The 15135-nt window shown below is 49.3% G+C and overlaps 1 protein-coding gene across 4 annotated transcripts in view; it reads left to right on the forward strand.

Moving 5' to 3' along the window:
- Window positions 1-1260: 1260 nt before the first annotated feature.
- pfkpa (phosphofructokinase, platelet a) overlaps window positions 1261-15135 on the forward strand; it is a 115542-nt gene continuing 101667 nt past the window's right edge. For 3 of the 4 annotated variants that reach the window (XM_078425205.1, XM_078425196.1, XM_078425215.1), the window contains exon 1: window positions 1262-1656. In XM_078425205.1, the coding sequence (XP_078281331.1) occupies window positions 1551-1656 (106 nt within the window). In that variant the 5' untranslated portion in view covers window positions 1262-1550. Of the gene's footprint in view, window positions 1657-15135 lie in introns of all 4 variants that reach the window. The other variant, XM_078425223.1, reaches the window with a different exon arrangement.

Below are 15135 nucleotides of genomic sequence, written 5' to 3' on the forward strand. Positions count from 1 at the left end.
AAGGAAGGGGAACAGATTTAAAAGGAATCTGAGGGGTACCTTTTTCACACAAAGGGTGGTGGGTGTTTGGAACAAGCTGCCAGAGGAGGTAGTTGAGGCAGGGACTATCACAACGTTTAAGAAACAGACAGGTACATGGATAGGGCAGGTTTGGAGGGACATGGACCAAACGCGGGCCGGTGGGGATAGTGTAACTGGGACATGTTTTGTTGGCTGGCGTGGGCAAGTTGGGTCGAAAGGGTCTGTTTCCATGCTGTACCACTCTAAGTTCGCCCTGACACACGGAGCCCAGATGCCGGCATGCCAAGCTGTCACAGGGGAGAGCGGCTGAACTGAAGCGAGGAAAAGTGCAATGTTTGAGTTACAATAATAAACGGACTCTGAAGGTTATAATTACAAAGGGAGGGAAAAAAAAGGTCGGCATGTCAGTGTGTCAGGGGAGGCTGTTGAACTTCCTGGTCGTAGCGACCAGACGCAGAGCGAGCGGAAAGTCGCTGTGGAGGCAAAGTCAGACTGTATATATATATATATATATATATATATATATATATATATATTAAAGCAGAGATAGATAGATTCTTGATTAGTACGGGGTGTCAGGGGCTATGGGGAGAAGGTAGGTTAGGAGGGAGCATGGGGTTAGGAGGGAGAGATAGATCAGCTATTCACAAAATGCTGGAGTAACTCAGCAGGTCAGGCAGCATCTCAGGAGAGAAGGAATGGGGGACGTTTCGGGACCCGAAACGTCCCCCATTCCTTCTCTCCTGAGATGCTGCCTGACCCGCTGAGTTACTCCAGCATTTTGTGAATAAAAAAACCTTCGATTTGTACCAGCATCTGCAGTTATCTTGTTATGATAGATCAGCTATGATTGAATGGCGGAGTAGACCTGAATGGTCTAATTCTGCTCCTATCTCTTATGAAAGTCCAGCACCAAGGAATGACAGAAAGGTGGGAAAGTGACACAACCTAACTTGGGCATATACCCCTCTCTCTCTCTCTCTCTCTCTCTCTCTCTCTCTGTTTCTCTTTCTCCCTCTCCACCTTCTCTCTCTCTCTCTCCACCTTCTCTCTCTCTCTCTCTCTCTCTCTCTCTCTCACACACACACACACATACGCCCCATTGCATAATCTCTGCTCCTGACTGGCTGGGTTTGGGGAACCGCCGACAGGCAACAGGCCAGCGAGGATGTCACTCTCTCTCTCGGCTTTTGACGGCACAATAGGGGCGGGTCAGGTTTTGCTTGAGAGACGGTGGGCTGGGGGGTAGTGGTGGCGGCGGCGCTGGGAGGGGTTGGCAGTAAGGGGAGCGTGGGAACCCGGGCTAGAGTGAAGATAAGCCGCAGGACGGACACACACAGACAGACAGAGGCACACAGAGCGGAGAGGCAGCACCTCCCTGCCCCATTGCAACACCTCAGCTAATTCCACCTCATCCAGGAGAGGCTTACGTGCAAACTTTGTCCTCTCTCTCTCTCTTTTTTAATTTGGTTTTTAATTAATTAATTTATTTGCAAAACTGTAAGGCGACCAGACAGACGCTCCCCCAAATGGGCGATAAAGATGTGTCGCAGGGAGACATGAAATCCTTCCTCAACCATCTCCCGGAAAACGTCAAAGCCATCGGCGTGTTGACCAGCGGAGGGGATGCACAAGGTAGGTGGAAATGAGTGGAGAATATCTTGTTTGGTTTTCATCGGAAGAGGGAGAGGAGGGGAGGGGAGGGGAGGGGGGAGAATTGAGGGGAGGGGAGGGGGGGAGAATTGAGGGGAGGGGAGAATTGAGGGGAGGGGGGAGAATTGAGGGGCTGGGGAGATAGATGCGTGGATGTCAATAAATGTGAACCCCCCTCTTCTCCCTCTCCCTCTCCCCCTCCCTCTCTCCCCTCTCCCCTCTCTCCCTCCACCAATCCGCTCGCATTTCCCCGTCTTGCACTGTCTCCGCTTGCTGCACTGCGTTGCTTTCGGATCGACCTCAGACTCCGTCTGATACGCTGCCAACCAACATACGCAGCAAAGCCCCGCTTTCATCGCACCACGCCGGCGCAATTAAAGCAACAAAACGTGACTTTCAGCATCAGAAGATGACTGCTGGAAGCTGGCACGAATCGAAGGTGTTTATTCACAAAACGCTGGAGTAACTCAGCGGGTCGGGCCAGCGTCTCGGTCTGATCTGAGTGAAGGGTCTCGACCTGAATCGTCACCCATCCCTTCTCTCCCGAGATGCTGCCTGACCTGCTGAGTTACTCCAGCATTTTGTGAATAAGTGCCTTTTGGTATAATGTCTTTTATACTAAAGACTAAAGAAGGGGAGGGGAATAAAAAGAAAAACCCCTCTAAGGCGATCAGCAGCCAGGTGATGTACACACCTGTGATGTATAATCCCGTAGTATAAGGTAAATAACTGCAGATGCTGGTACAAATCGATTTATTCACAAGATGCAGGAGTAACTCAGCAGGTCGGGCAGCATCTGGGGAGAGAAGGAATGGGTGAGGTTTCGGGTCGAGACCCTTCTTCAGACTGTAACGTATAATCCCGTGGCTGATCGATCCGTGGTGGGCACGCCTTTGGGTGGTGGTGTGGCTCTGCGCTCTGCATCCATTGCTGGGATGGAGGCGTTTAACGGGAGACGGCGTTGGCCGCACACTGGGTCTTTGGGATTGCAATGAGAACGCGGAAGCGCTGCGGCTTACGTGGTCCAACCCCGCGTCCTTGCAGGATGCAAGTTCATGCGTCAATTGAAGCGTGGGCCCGCCTCGCTCAATCTGCTGCTAACCTCAATCCATCCAAACTTTGTTCATTTATTGAGTAGGTAACTTTATCCACACTGCCTCTCCCCCCTCCCTCTCTCCCCCCTCCCTCTCTCCCCCCTCCCTCTCTCCCCCCCTCCCTCTCTCCCCCCCTCCCTCTCTCCCCCCCTCCCTCTCTCCCCCCCTCCCTCTCTCCCCCCCTCCCTCTCTTCCCCCCTCCCTCTCTTCCCCCCTCCCTCTCTTCCCCCCTCCCTCTCTTCCCCCCTCCCTCTCTTCCCCCCTCCCTCTCTTCCCCCCTCCCTCTCTTCCCCCCCTCCCTCTCTTCCCCCCTCCCTCTCTTCCCCCCTCCCTCTCTACCCCCCTCCCTCTCTTCCCCCCTCCCTCTCTTCCCCCCTCCCTCTCTTCCCCCCTCCCTCTCTTCCCCCCTCCCTCTCTTCCCCCCTCCCTCTCTTCCCCCCTCCCTCTCTTCCCCCCTCCCTCTCTTCCCCCCTCCCTCTCTTCCCCCCTCCCTCTCTCCCCCCTCCCTCTCTCCCCCCTCCCTCTCTCCCCCCTCCCTCTCTCCCCCCTCCCTCTCTCCCCCCTCCCTCTCTCCCCCCTCCCTCTCTCCCCCCTCCCTCTCTCCCCCCTCCCTCTCTCCCCCCTCCCTCTCTCCCCCCTCCCTCTCTCCCCCCTCCCTCTCTCCCCCCTCCCTCTCTCCCCCCTCCCTCTCTCCCCCCTCCCTCTCTCCCCCCTCCCTCTCTCCCCCCTCCCTCTCTCCCCCCTCCCTCTCTCCCCCCTCCCTCTCTCCCCCCTCCCTCTCTCCCCCCTCCCTCTCTCCCCCCTCCCTCTCTCCCCCCTCCCTCTCTCCCCCCTCCCTCTCTCCCCCCTCCCTCTCTCCCCCCTCCCTCTCTCCCCCCTCCCTCTCTCCCCCTCCCTCTCTCCCCCCTCCCTCTCTCCCCCCTCCCTCTCTCCCCCCTCCCTCTCTCCCCCCTCCCTCTCTCCCCCCTCCCTCTCTCCCCCCTCCCTCTCTCCCCCCTCCCTCTCTCCCCCCTCCCTCTCTCCCCCCTCCCTCTCTCCCCCCTCCCTCTCTCCCCCCTCCCTCTCTCCCCCCTCCCTCTCTCCCCCCTCCCTCTCTCCCCCCTCCCTCTCTCCCCCCTCCCTCTCTCCCCCCTCCCTCTCTCCCCCCTCCCTCTCTCCCCCCTCCCTCTCTCCCCCCTCCCTCTCTCCCCCCTCCCTCTCTCCCCCCTCCCTCTCTCCCCCCTCCCTCTCTCCCTCTCTCCCTCTCTCCCTCTCTCCCTCTCTCCCTCTCTCCCTCTCTCCCTCTCTCCCTCTCTCCCCCCTCCCTCCCTCCCCCCTCCCCCTCCCCCCTCCCTCTCTCCCCCTCCCCCTCCCTCTCTCCCCCCTCCCTCTCTCCCCCCTCCCTCTCTCCCCCCTCCCTCTCTCCCCCCTCCCTCTCTCCCCCCTCCCTCTCTCCCCCCTCCCTCTCTCCCCCCTCCCTCTCTCCCCCCTCCCTCTCTCCCCCCTCCCTCTCTCCCCCCTCCCTCTCTCCCCCCTCCCTCTCTCCCCCCTCCCTCTCTCCCCCCTCCCTCCCTCTCTCTCCCCCCCTCCCTCTCTCCCTCTCTCCCTCCCTCCCTCCCTCTCTCCCTCCCTCCCTCCCTCCCCGCAGCCCAGGTGGGTTTGGCTTTGGGGAAGTGTTTGATGGGGATAAAGTAACTCTGCCTCCACCCCGGGTCGGTTTTGCTTTTCACGATTTCCTTCCTCTGCCGCCGGTTCCGCGTCCTATGTATACCCTCCGGTCTCCTTGACCAAACAAACGAACGCCTCCGCAATCCGGCCCGTCTTCCGCACTTCCACTGACCTTGAAACATAGAAACATAGGTGCAGGAGTAGGCCATTCGGCCCTTCGAGCCTGCACCGCCATTCAATATGATCATGGCTGATCATCCAGCTCAGTAGCCTGTACCTGCCTTCTCTCCATAACCCCTGATCCCTTTAGCCACAAGGGCCACATCTAACTCCCTCTTAAATATAGCCAATGAACTGGCCTTAACTACCTTCTGTGGCAGAGAATTCCACAGACTCACCACTCTGTGTGAAGAAATGTTTTCTCATCTCGGTCCTAAAAGACTTCCCCCTTATCCTTAAGCTGTGACACCTGGTTCTGGACTTCCCCAACATCGGGAACAATCTTCCCGCAAACAATCTTCCCGCATTTAGCCTGTCCAACCCCTTAAGAATGTTATATGTTTCAATAAGATCCCCCCTCAGTCTTCTAAATTCCAGCGAGTACAAGCCCAGTCTATCCAGTCTTTCTTCATATGTAAGTCCTGCCATCCCAGGGATCAATCTGGTGAACCTTCTCTGTACTCCCTCTATGGCAAGAATGTCTTTCCTCAGATTAGGAGACCAAAACTGTACACAATGGGATGTCTTCTGAAAAAATGCTGTGACGTTTTTTTCCCTGTTCCTTTTTGAAAGGCTCTCGTTTTTGGTTTTTCAACCCCAGTTGTCAGGTGTTTAATTAAAACAACAAATTCATCTCGAGTATCATATTATTTAACTAATTATTTAACAGCAGAAACAGTCATTCCAAACGGTAAAATACCAACATTTTAAGTTATGAGAGAAGTCCATATTTCTCTATAACCCTTCTGGGGCCGAAGGGCCTGTTCCTGTGCTATACTGACATAGAAATGACAACGAAGTTCACAAGAATAATCCCAGGAATGAGTGGGTTAACCTGTGATGAACGTTTGTCGGCATTGGGCCTGTACTCGCTGGAGTCTAGAAGAATGAGGGGGGGACCTCATTGAAAAGTACAGAATTGTGAAAGGCTTGGATAGAGTGGATGTGGAGAGGATGTTTCCACCAGTGGGAGAGTCTACGACTAGAGGTCATAGCCTCAGAATTAAAGGATGTTCCTTTAGGAAGGAGATGGGAAGAAATATATTTAGTCAGAAGGTGGTGAATCTGTGGAATTCTTTGCGACAGAAGGCTGTGGAGGCCAAGTCAGTGGATATTTTTTAAGACAGAGATGGATAGATTCTTTATTAGTATAAGAAAATAACTGCAGATGCTGGTACAAATCGATTTATTCACAAAATGCCGGAGTAACTCAGCAGGTCAGGCAGCATATACTAATGTACTAATTCTTTATTAGTATGGGTATCAGGGGTTATAGGGAGAAGGCAGGAGAATGGGGTTAGAAGGGAGAGATAGATCAGCCATGATTAAATGGCGGAGTAGACGTGATGGGCTGAACGGCCTAATTTTACTCCTATGTGACCTTATGAGAAGGGAGCATTTTGGCCCATCCAGTCTGCTGGTTTTACAGAATAATCCCATCCCTACCTGTAACCTATTCTTTCCACATTGCCACCTAACACCCCTCTGATTCTACCATTCATTTTTGCAATAGACAATAGGTGCAGGAGGAGGCCATTCGGCCCTTCGAGCCAGCACCGCCATTCAATGTGATCATGGCTGATCATTTACGCAATGTAGCTAATTCCCCGATTACCCTGCAAGTGGGTGGAAACTTTGAACTCGGAGGAAACCCGCTACCAGGTCACAGCAACAACTCCACACGTTGACCTTCGGAGGTCAGGATTGAATCAGCGTCACTGGAGCTGTGAGGCAGCATCTCTGCAAGCTGCCTGCGTCACTGTGCTGATAGCTGGATGGCCATCCATTGTCCATCCCACATCTGTAAACCGAGTAGCTTGCTGCGTCACAGTGGAAGGCCGTGAAATCAATTATAATTGAGGTCACATGGAGGTCAAAGTGGGTAAGGATGTCAGAAATCCTTCCCTGTGCAGAAACAAAGAACTGCAGATAGACACAAAGTGCTGGAGTAACACAGCGGGGCAGGGAGCATCTCCGGATAGAAGGAATCACTGAAAGTTGGCATGCAGGTACAGCAGGCAGTGAAGTAAAGTAATGGCATGTTGGCCTTCATGACAAGAGGAGTTCAGCATAGAAGCAAAGAGGTCCTTCTGCAGTTGTGCAGGGACGGCCCTAGTGAGACCGCACCTGGTGTACTGAGTGCAGATATGGTCTCCAAATTTGAGGACGGACATTCTTGCTATTGAGGGAGTGCAGTGTATGTTCACTAGGTTAATTCCCGGAATGGCGGGACTGTCTTATGTATGACTGACTCGAAGGGCCGAATGGCCTACTCCTGCACCTATTGTCTATTGTTTTGGGTTGAAACCCTTCTTCAGACTGATCGGGTCTCAGTCTGAAGAAGGGTCCTGACCCGAAACGTCATCCATTCCTATCCAGAGAGAAACGTCATCTATTCCTTCTATCCTTCTATCACATATTTAATTTTTGTTTTGTGGAAATGATGAAAATGAGTGATGAAGGTACAGAAGTGTATGTTGTCTACGTGGATGTTGTCTACGTTGTCTAAAGCCTATTGACAAATTCCCTCCGGGTAGGCTGGCCCAGAAGATTATAAGGATGCATAGGCTTTTACATGAGAGAGGAAAGATTTAAAGAGGCCTTGTAGTGAACTGCTGACTGCCTTTATTTTCATTGTGATTATTGTCTGGTTAGGTTATTAAAGGCGGGAACAGTATATATATATATATATATTTCTGCTGTAGTATATTAAAAAAATTATATATATTTTTAAATGTACTACAGCAGAAATGTGCCTTACTTCCTTTATATTTAAAGTGCCTTTAGGTGCCTAAAAGTGACCTTGTTGTTGATGTGCCGCGTTATGTTATGTTATATTATGTTATGTTAATTGTTTTTGTATGCTATTCCGAAAAAGCAATAAAAAAAATAATATTTAAAGAGGACTTGAAGGGCAACCTTTGTAACACAGGGTGGTGGGTATATGGACCGAGTTGCCAGACGAAGGTGGGTGCAAATACAACATTTAAAAAAAAAACATTTGGATAGGTACATGGAGCTGTTGTATGCAAGTGGGACCTGCTAGGTTGGGCAACGTGGCTGGCATGAATGAGTGGGGCTGAAGGGCCTATTTCTCTGCTGTCTAGCTGAGAAATGACTCGAAGACTATTAAGTCACGTGGGATCAAAAATGAGTTGGTAAATTGGACCCAAAATTGGCATGTTCATAGAAGACAGAGGGTAATGATAGAGGGATGCTTTTCTGACTGGAGGTGTTTTGAATGGATCATTGCTGTGACCTCTGGGTACTTGTGATATATATTAATGACTTTGATGAAATTGTAGATGGTCTGATTAGCGAGTTTTGCAGATGACACTAAAATCGGTGGAGTTGTGGACAGCAAGATAGATCTTCAGATCTTCAGATAATAGAGAACCAGCAGGATATAGATCGGTTGGAAGCTTGTGCAGGGAACTAGCAGATGGAGATTAATCTGGACAAGTGTGAGGTGTTGCATCTTCGGAGGCCAAATGCAAGAGGAGAGGACACAGTAAATCGCAGGACCCTGAGGAGCATTGAAAAGAGTGATCTCGGGGTGAAAAGAGGGATCTTGGGGTGCTAGTCCATAGCAATGTAAGTGGATGGGATGGTAAAGGTGTGCAATTGTGGAATTGAGTATGTAAATTGGAGCTATATGTAGCTTTCTGGGTCAATGTGGATGGCCGCTAAGTCAATCACAATGACGGGTCTATAAAACAATGTTTAGGCCACATTTGTAGATTTGTGTGCCGGTTCTGGTTATTGCACTATAAGAAGGAAGTGAAGGCTTTGGAAAGGATGCAGAAAAAGGTTTGCCAGAATAATGCCTGGGTTGGAGTACATCTATAAGGAAATGTGCAGGAAGGAACTGCAGATGCTGGTTTATAATGAAGATAGACACAAAAGGCTGTAGTAACTCAGCAGGTCAGGGCAACATCTCTGGAGAGACTGTCTGAAGAAGGTTCCGACTCGAAACATCACGTATTCTGTTTCTCCAGAGATGCTGCCTGACATGTTGAGTTACTCCAGCATTTTGCGTCTATCCATAAGGAGAGGTTGGACAAACTTGGATAGTTTCTCCGCAGCGCTGGACGCTGAGAGGGTGACTTGATAGAAGCACATAAAATTATGAGAGGCATCGAAAGGAGAGATGGCCTGAGCCATTTTCCCCGGGGTGGAAATGTTAAATTGCAACAAAGGGCATAGTTTTAAAGTGAGAGGTGGAATGTTTAGGGGAGATTTGCAAAACACATTGTTCACACAGAGTATGTTAGGTGGGATGCATGCCAGGGGAGATAGTCAAGGTAGATCCAAGAGCAATATTTAAGAAGCATTCAGACCGACACATACATAATTCTCTGTGGAATTCTCTGCCTCAGAAGGCAGTGGAGGCCAGTTCTCTGAATGCATTCAAGAGAGAGCTAGATAAAGCTCTTAAGGATAACGGAGTCAGGGGGTATGGGGAGAAGGCAGGAACGGGGTACTGATTGAGAATGATCACATTGAATGGTGGTGCTGGCTCGATGGGCCGAATGGCCTACTCCTGCACCTATTGTCAATATGCAGGGGATAGAGGGATATGGATCATATATAGGTGAATGGAATTAGTTTAGAATGACCTCATGGTTCATGCAGAGATGTTGGGCATAGGGTCTTGTTTCTGTGCTGTATTGTTCACAGTTCTATGTGGTTTCATGAATGAATGAATGAATAAGTTTATTGGCCAAGTATGCATATGCAAGCAATGTGCCTTGGTGCTCCGCTCACAAATGACAACACAAACATACAGTTAACAATTAAGAATAAAGCATAACCACATCAAAACAATAAGGATACAACATTATGGTCTAAACATGTGGGTGTAAATAAACCAGAGCAAAAAAGAAACTACAGACTCTGGTTATTGAGTAGAGCTACTACTCGTGGAAAAAAAGCTATTTTTATGTCTGGCTGTGGCTGCTTCGACAGTCCGGAGTGGCCTTCCAGAAGGAAGTGCTTCAAAGATTTTGTGGTCAGGGTGAGAGTGGTCAGAGATGATCTTGCCCGCTCGCTTCCTGACCCTTGCAGTGTACAGTTCGTCAATGGGGGGAAGGTTGCAGCCAACAACCTTCTCAGCTGATTGAACGATGCGCTGCAGCCTCCGGATGTCGTGCTTGGTGGCTGAGCCAAACCAGACCATGATGGAGAAGGTGAGGACCGACTCAATGATAGCAATATAGAATTGGACCATCATTGCCAGTGGCAGATTGTGTTTCCTCAGTTGCTGCAGAAAGCACATCCTTTGTTGGGCCTTTATGACTGTGATAACCATTGCTAATACCAACTGTAAGAAAGCATGAATCACTACATTTATTGTTGGAGGGTTTGAAGCCATGTTCTGCGATCAACCGTCCAGGCACCTGAATTACTGATTCATTGACTTAACCACAACCTAAAGAGGTAGAGTGTTGCGCTTGCAGCCGGAAACAAAAACTGTATTGAAATAGCTGGTTGTGAACCTTGGAACCAAGGAGCAATAGTTGCCTGGCTTCTCATACTTTCACGGTAGCAGGTGATTATATCTGTGAAGGACACATAAGTCAGAATTGGAAATGCAGCCAAATAATAATAATGTTGACTTGTGCATTAATAATGGCAACCTGGTTAAAGCCATCAATACCAGTGAAATATTATGCTATCTTTTTCATGACCGGTGGCAGCAAAGGGGGCAAAGGGTCAGGGAAATCTATATTTCTAATCCTGTTGTAAAATCATTGTTAATAAGCATTCTCTGATGGGACTGCACTTCAATTAGTCTCTTAGGAGAGTGTAAGTGCTCCACCATTCGATTCGTGGTCAAATATCGATGGGAGTGCGGTATGAAGCCTAAGCAAGATTGACTTGCACGAGGTAGACACGAAATGCTGGAGTAACTCAGCGGGACAGGCAGCATCTCCGGAGAGAAGGAATGGGTGATGTTTCGGGTCGAGACCCTTCTTCAGACTGATGTCATGGGAGGGGGCGGGACAGAGATAGAATGTAGTCGGAGACAGTAAGACTGGTGGGAGAACTGGGAAGGGGGAGGGGATGGAGAGAGAGGGAAAGCAAGGGCTATTTGATGTTAGAGAAATCAATGTTCATACCGCTGGGGTGTAAGCTACCCAAGCGAAATATGAGGTGCTGTTTCTCCAATTTGCGCTGGGCCTTACTCTGACAATGGAGGAGGCCCAGGACAGAAAGGTCAGATTAGGAATGTGAGGGGGAGTTAAAGTGCTGAGCAACCGGGAGATCAGGTAGGTTAAGGCCGACTGAGCAGAGGTGTTTGATCTCGCCGGTGCACAGAAGTTGACACCTGGAACAGCGGATACAGTAGATGAGGTTGGAGGAGGTGCAAGTGAACCTCTGCCTCACCTGGAAAGACTGTCAGGGTCCTTGGACGGAGTCGAGGGGGGAGGAAAAGGGACAGGTGTTGCATCTCCTGCGGTTGCAGGGGAAAGTACCTGGGGAGGGGGTGGTTTGGTTGGGAAGGGACGAGTTGACCAGGGAGTTTCGGAGGGAACGGTCTCTGCGGAAAGCAGAAAGGGGTGGAGATGGGAAGATGTGGCCAGTAGTGGGATCCGGGTTGGAGGTGACGAAAGTGTTGGAGGATTATCTGCTGTGGCTTGCACATGACTTGCACAATCTTTTTCGCTTTCACTATTCCCAATAGTCTTTCCACCCACACACCACTACTTATTCCTTCCCTTGCACAGCGAAACAGTTTTGAGAAGATTTAAGGTATTCATTGTTTTTTTTTTTGCCAATTCAAAATTGTTTTTACAACCTTTTTTCATCCTGGATTGAATTTTGACTGATTGATTGGATTGATTGATTGATTGAGAGATACAAGTATGGAAACACCAAGTCTACGCCGACCATCGATCACCCATTCACACTAGTTCCATGTTATCACCCTTTCTCTTCCACTCCCAACACACTAGGGGCAATTAACAGAGGGCAATTAACCTACAAACCAAAGATAGACACAAAAAGCTGAAGTAACTCAGCGGGTCAGACAGCAGCAACCTGGAGAAGAGGAATAAGTGATGTTTCGGGTCGAGACCCTTCTTCAGACCCTGTCTGAACAGCTGAGTTACTCCATCTTTTTGTGTCTATCTTTGGTTTGAACGAGCATCTGCAGCTCCAACCTACAAACCAACACGCCTTTGGAAAGTTGGAGGAAACCGGAGCACCCAGATGAAACCCATGGGTTCCCAGTGAGAACGTGCAAACTCCACGCAAACAGCACCCGAGGTCAGGTTCAAACCCTGGTCTCTGACTCTGTGAGACAGCAGTCCTACCGACTGTGCCACTTCATTGATTGTTGGTTATTTTGTTTAAACTATTGTTCTGTAGAAACGTCTACGGGGAGAAAATATCTTTCATCAATAGTTGTGGTTGGAGATCTGTTTTGCATGTTTTTGTTCTATGATCGAAACAAATGTTCGCTGACGTACTTGCAACCAGATTATTTGCACATCGTTAGTCTGAGGAGCTGCTCTGCATTTTGTCAATGTAAAAATGTACGCGAGATGAGTATTTATAGCTGTCTTATGAAGCTCATGGGCCTCCTGGTCACATCCTCAATTAGCGCTGTTCAGTGCTTTAATGCTCTTTCACGGTTAGGGCAAGTACAATTGCAGCAGGGATTAAGGAGGCTGAAAAATACACTTAGCACTTGCAATAGGCTTAGGTAAAATTGTGAATGAACTATTTGGTTTTCCTCACTGGTCTCATTTTAATATCACTTTTAGTTGGAACTGGCCATAGCAGAGCTTACAACACCACAAAGATTTAAATATTTACATGGATTCTTGTTGCTTCCAGAGTTTCTTCCAAACACTTCATAACATTTAAGTGGCTTCTAGTTACTAAGGCAGTGGGAGAATTGCCGCCTTACAATGCCAGGAACCTGGTTTTGATCCTGACTACGGGTGCCCTTTGTACGGAGTTTGTACCTTCTCCCTGTGACCACGTGGGTTTTCTCCGGGTGCTCCGATTTTCTCCCACACTCCAAAGACGTACAGGGTTGTAGTTTAACTGGCTTTGGTAAAAATTGTAAATTGTCCCTTGTGTGTGGGATAGTGCTAGTGCAGGGGGGTGATCACTGGTGGGCGCGGTCTCGGTGGGCCGAAGGGCCTGTTTCCGCACTATATCTCTAAAGTAAAGTTAAGTTGTGGGTTATGCAATCATTTGGACGTTTTTGGGGGATATTGCTTTGAATAAGTATTAGGTGTTCAAGAGGCAGGTTTTTTTTTTTTTTCTGCTCCATCAACTGGCAAAGCACTACTCAGGCAAGTGATGTTACATGAGAACAGTCAGATCCTCTGGTCTGAGTAGCATTCATTGGGACCGTTGCAAATATGTGGATATAGACTGGTGTGAAAATGCTGGGTTGTACGTGCATGTTGTTGTTGTTGTTACATTGCATACAAATCTTGGCAGAAGCAGGATAAGTTGACAGAAGTAGGAATCATTCAAGAACTTTGGCCAAAGTGGAAAAACTTCCAGTGGTTGAACAAGGGGTCGATCCATCCTTGGAGAATTATTTGGTGTAGTTTTAGTTTTTAGTTTTACTGAAACAGGCCCATTGGCCCAGCGAGTCCACACCGGCGATCTCTGCACACTAACACTACCTGTGTGCAGTTTTGGTCTCCAAATTTGAGGAAGGATATTCTTGCTATGGAGGGCGTGCAGCGTAGGTTCACTAGGTTAATTCCCGGAATGGCGGGACTGTCGTATGTTGAAAGGCTGGAGCGATTGGGCTTGTATACACTGGAATTTAGAAGGATGAGGGGGGATCTTATTGAAACATATAAGATAATTAGGGGATTGGACACATTAGAGGCAGGAAACATGTTCCCAATGTTGGGGGAGTCCAGAACAAGGGGCCACAGTTTAAGAATAAGGGGTAGGCCATTTAGAACGGAGATGAGGAAGAACTTTTTCAGTCAGAGAGTGGTGAAGGTGTGGAATTCTCTGCCTCAGAAGGCAGTGGAGGCCAGTTCGTTGGATGCTTTCAAGAGAGAGCTGGATAGAGCTCTTAAGGATAGCGGAGTGAGGGGGTATGGGGAGAAGGCAGGAACGGGGTACTGATTGAGAGTGATCAGCCATGATCGCATTGAATGGCGGTGCTGGCTCGAAGGGCTGAATGGCCTACTCCTGCACCTATTGTCTATTGTCTATTGTCTACACACGCACGCACACACACACATGAGGGACAATTTTACGTTTATACCAAGTCAATGAACCTACATCTTTGGAGTGTGGAGGAAACCTAAGATCTTGGAGAAAACCCACGCCGGTCACATGGAGAACGTACAAACTCCGTACAGACAGCACCCCAAGTCGGGATCGAACCCGGGTATCCAGCGGAGCAAGTGCTATAAGACAGCAACTCTGCCGAGTCCACCCTGACCAGCGATCAACCCCCTACACTAGCGTTATCCTACACACTAGGGACAATTTACAGTTTTTACCAAAGCCAGATAAACTACAGCCCTGTATGTCTTTGGAGCGTGGGAGGAAACCGGAACACCCGGAGAAAACCCAGGCGGACACAGGAAGAACATAGGTACAGGCAGCACCTGTAGTCAGGATCAAACGCGGGCCTCTGGTGCTGTAAGGCAGCAACTCTACCACTGCGCCACTCTGCAGTGGGCTATTCAAAACGGAAATTCCTGCAAAAGATCAGCAAAGTCTTAACCAGAAATCAGAGCGTGGGAAAGATGGCTAGCAGTTTTTTTGTAAATGGTCTCCCAGGCCCCCTCTTCCTGGAACAGTTTCAGCCTTCTATTCCTGTTCCCATGCACAGTTAAAAATAGCAAGGCAGTCCCTCTTATTGGGCAGCTTCCATGCAGGGTCCTTTGCTTAGGGTCCACATTCTTTTGTGTGTCTTTCCGGACCTGAGATACATGAGATGTTTTGCAAGTGGGAAAGGGATAATAGGGCAATTCCTGTTTAAAAGTTCACTCACAGCAGCTAAACAATGTTTGTTCACAGACAGTTTTTGTTCATCGAGTGTCGGAAAAAGGGTCACGTCCCGAAACGTCACCTGTTCTGTCACTTCAGAGATGCTGCCTGACCCGCTGGGTTACTCCAGCATTTTGTGTGTCTCAGTGTAAACCAGCATCTGCAGTTCCTTCCTGCACACAATGTTTTGTTCATGTTGGAAATGTCATAGCAGATCGAGACACTTCAGTTCAATTAGTACAGATGTCAGGGGTTATGGGGAGAAGGCAGGAGAATGGGGTTAGGAAGGAGAGATAGATCAGCCATGATTGAATGGCAGAGTAGACTTGATGGGCCGATAGGCCTAATTCTACTCCGATTCCTTATGACCACATGAGACCAAACCGTGTCGAAACCGCAAATGCTGGTTTATAGGAAAAATACACAAAGTGCTGGAGTAACTCGGCGGGTCAGGCAGCATCCCAGGAGAGCATGGATAGGTGACGTTTCGGGTCGGACCCTACCTCCGGCT

Source organism: Rhinoraja longicauda, chromosome 2 (genome assembly GCF_053455715.1).
Source record: "Rhinoraja longicauda isolate Sanriku21f chromosome 2, sRhiLon1.1, whole genome shotgun sequence".
NCBI classification, from domain to species: Eukaryota; Metazoa; Chordata; class Chondrichthyes; order Rajiformes; family Arhynchobatidae; genus Rhinoraja; species Rhinoraja longicauda.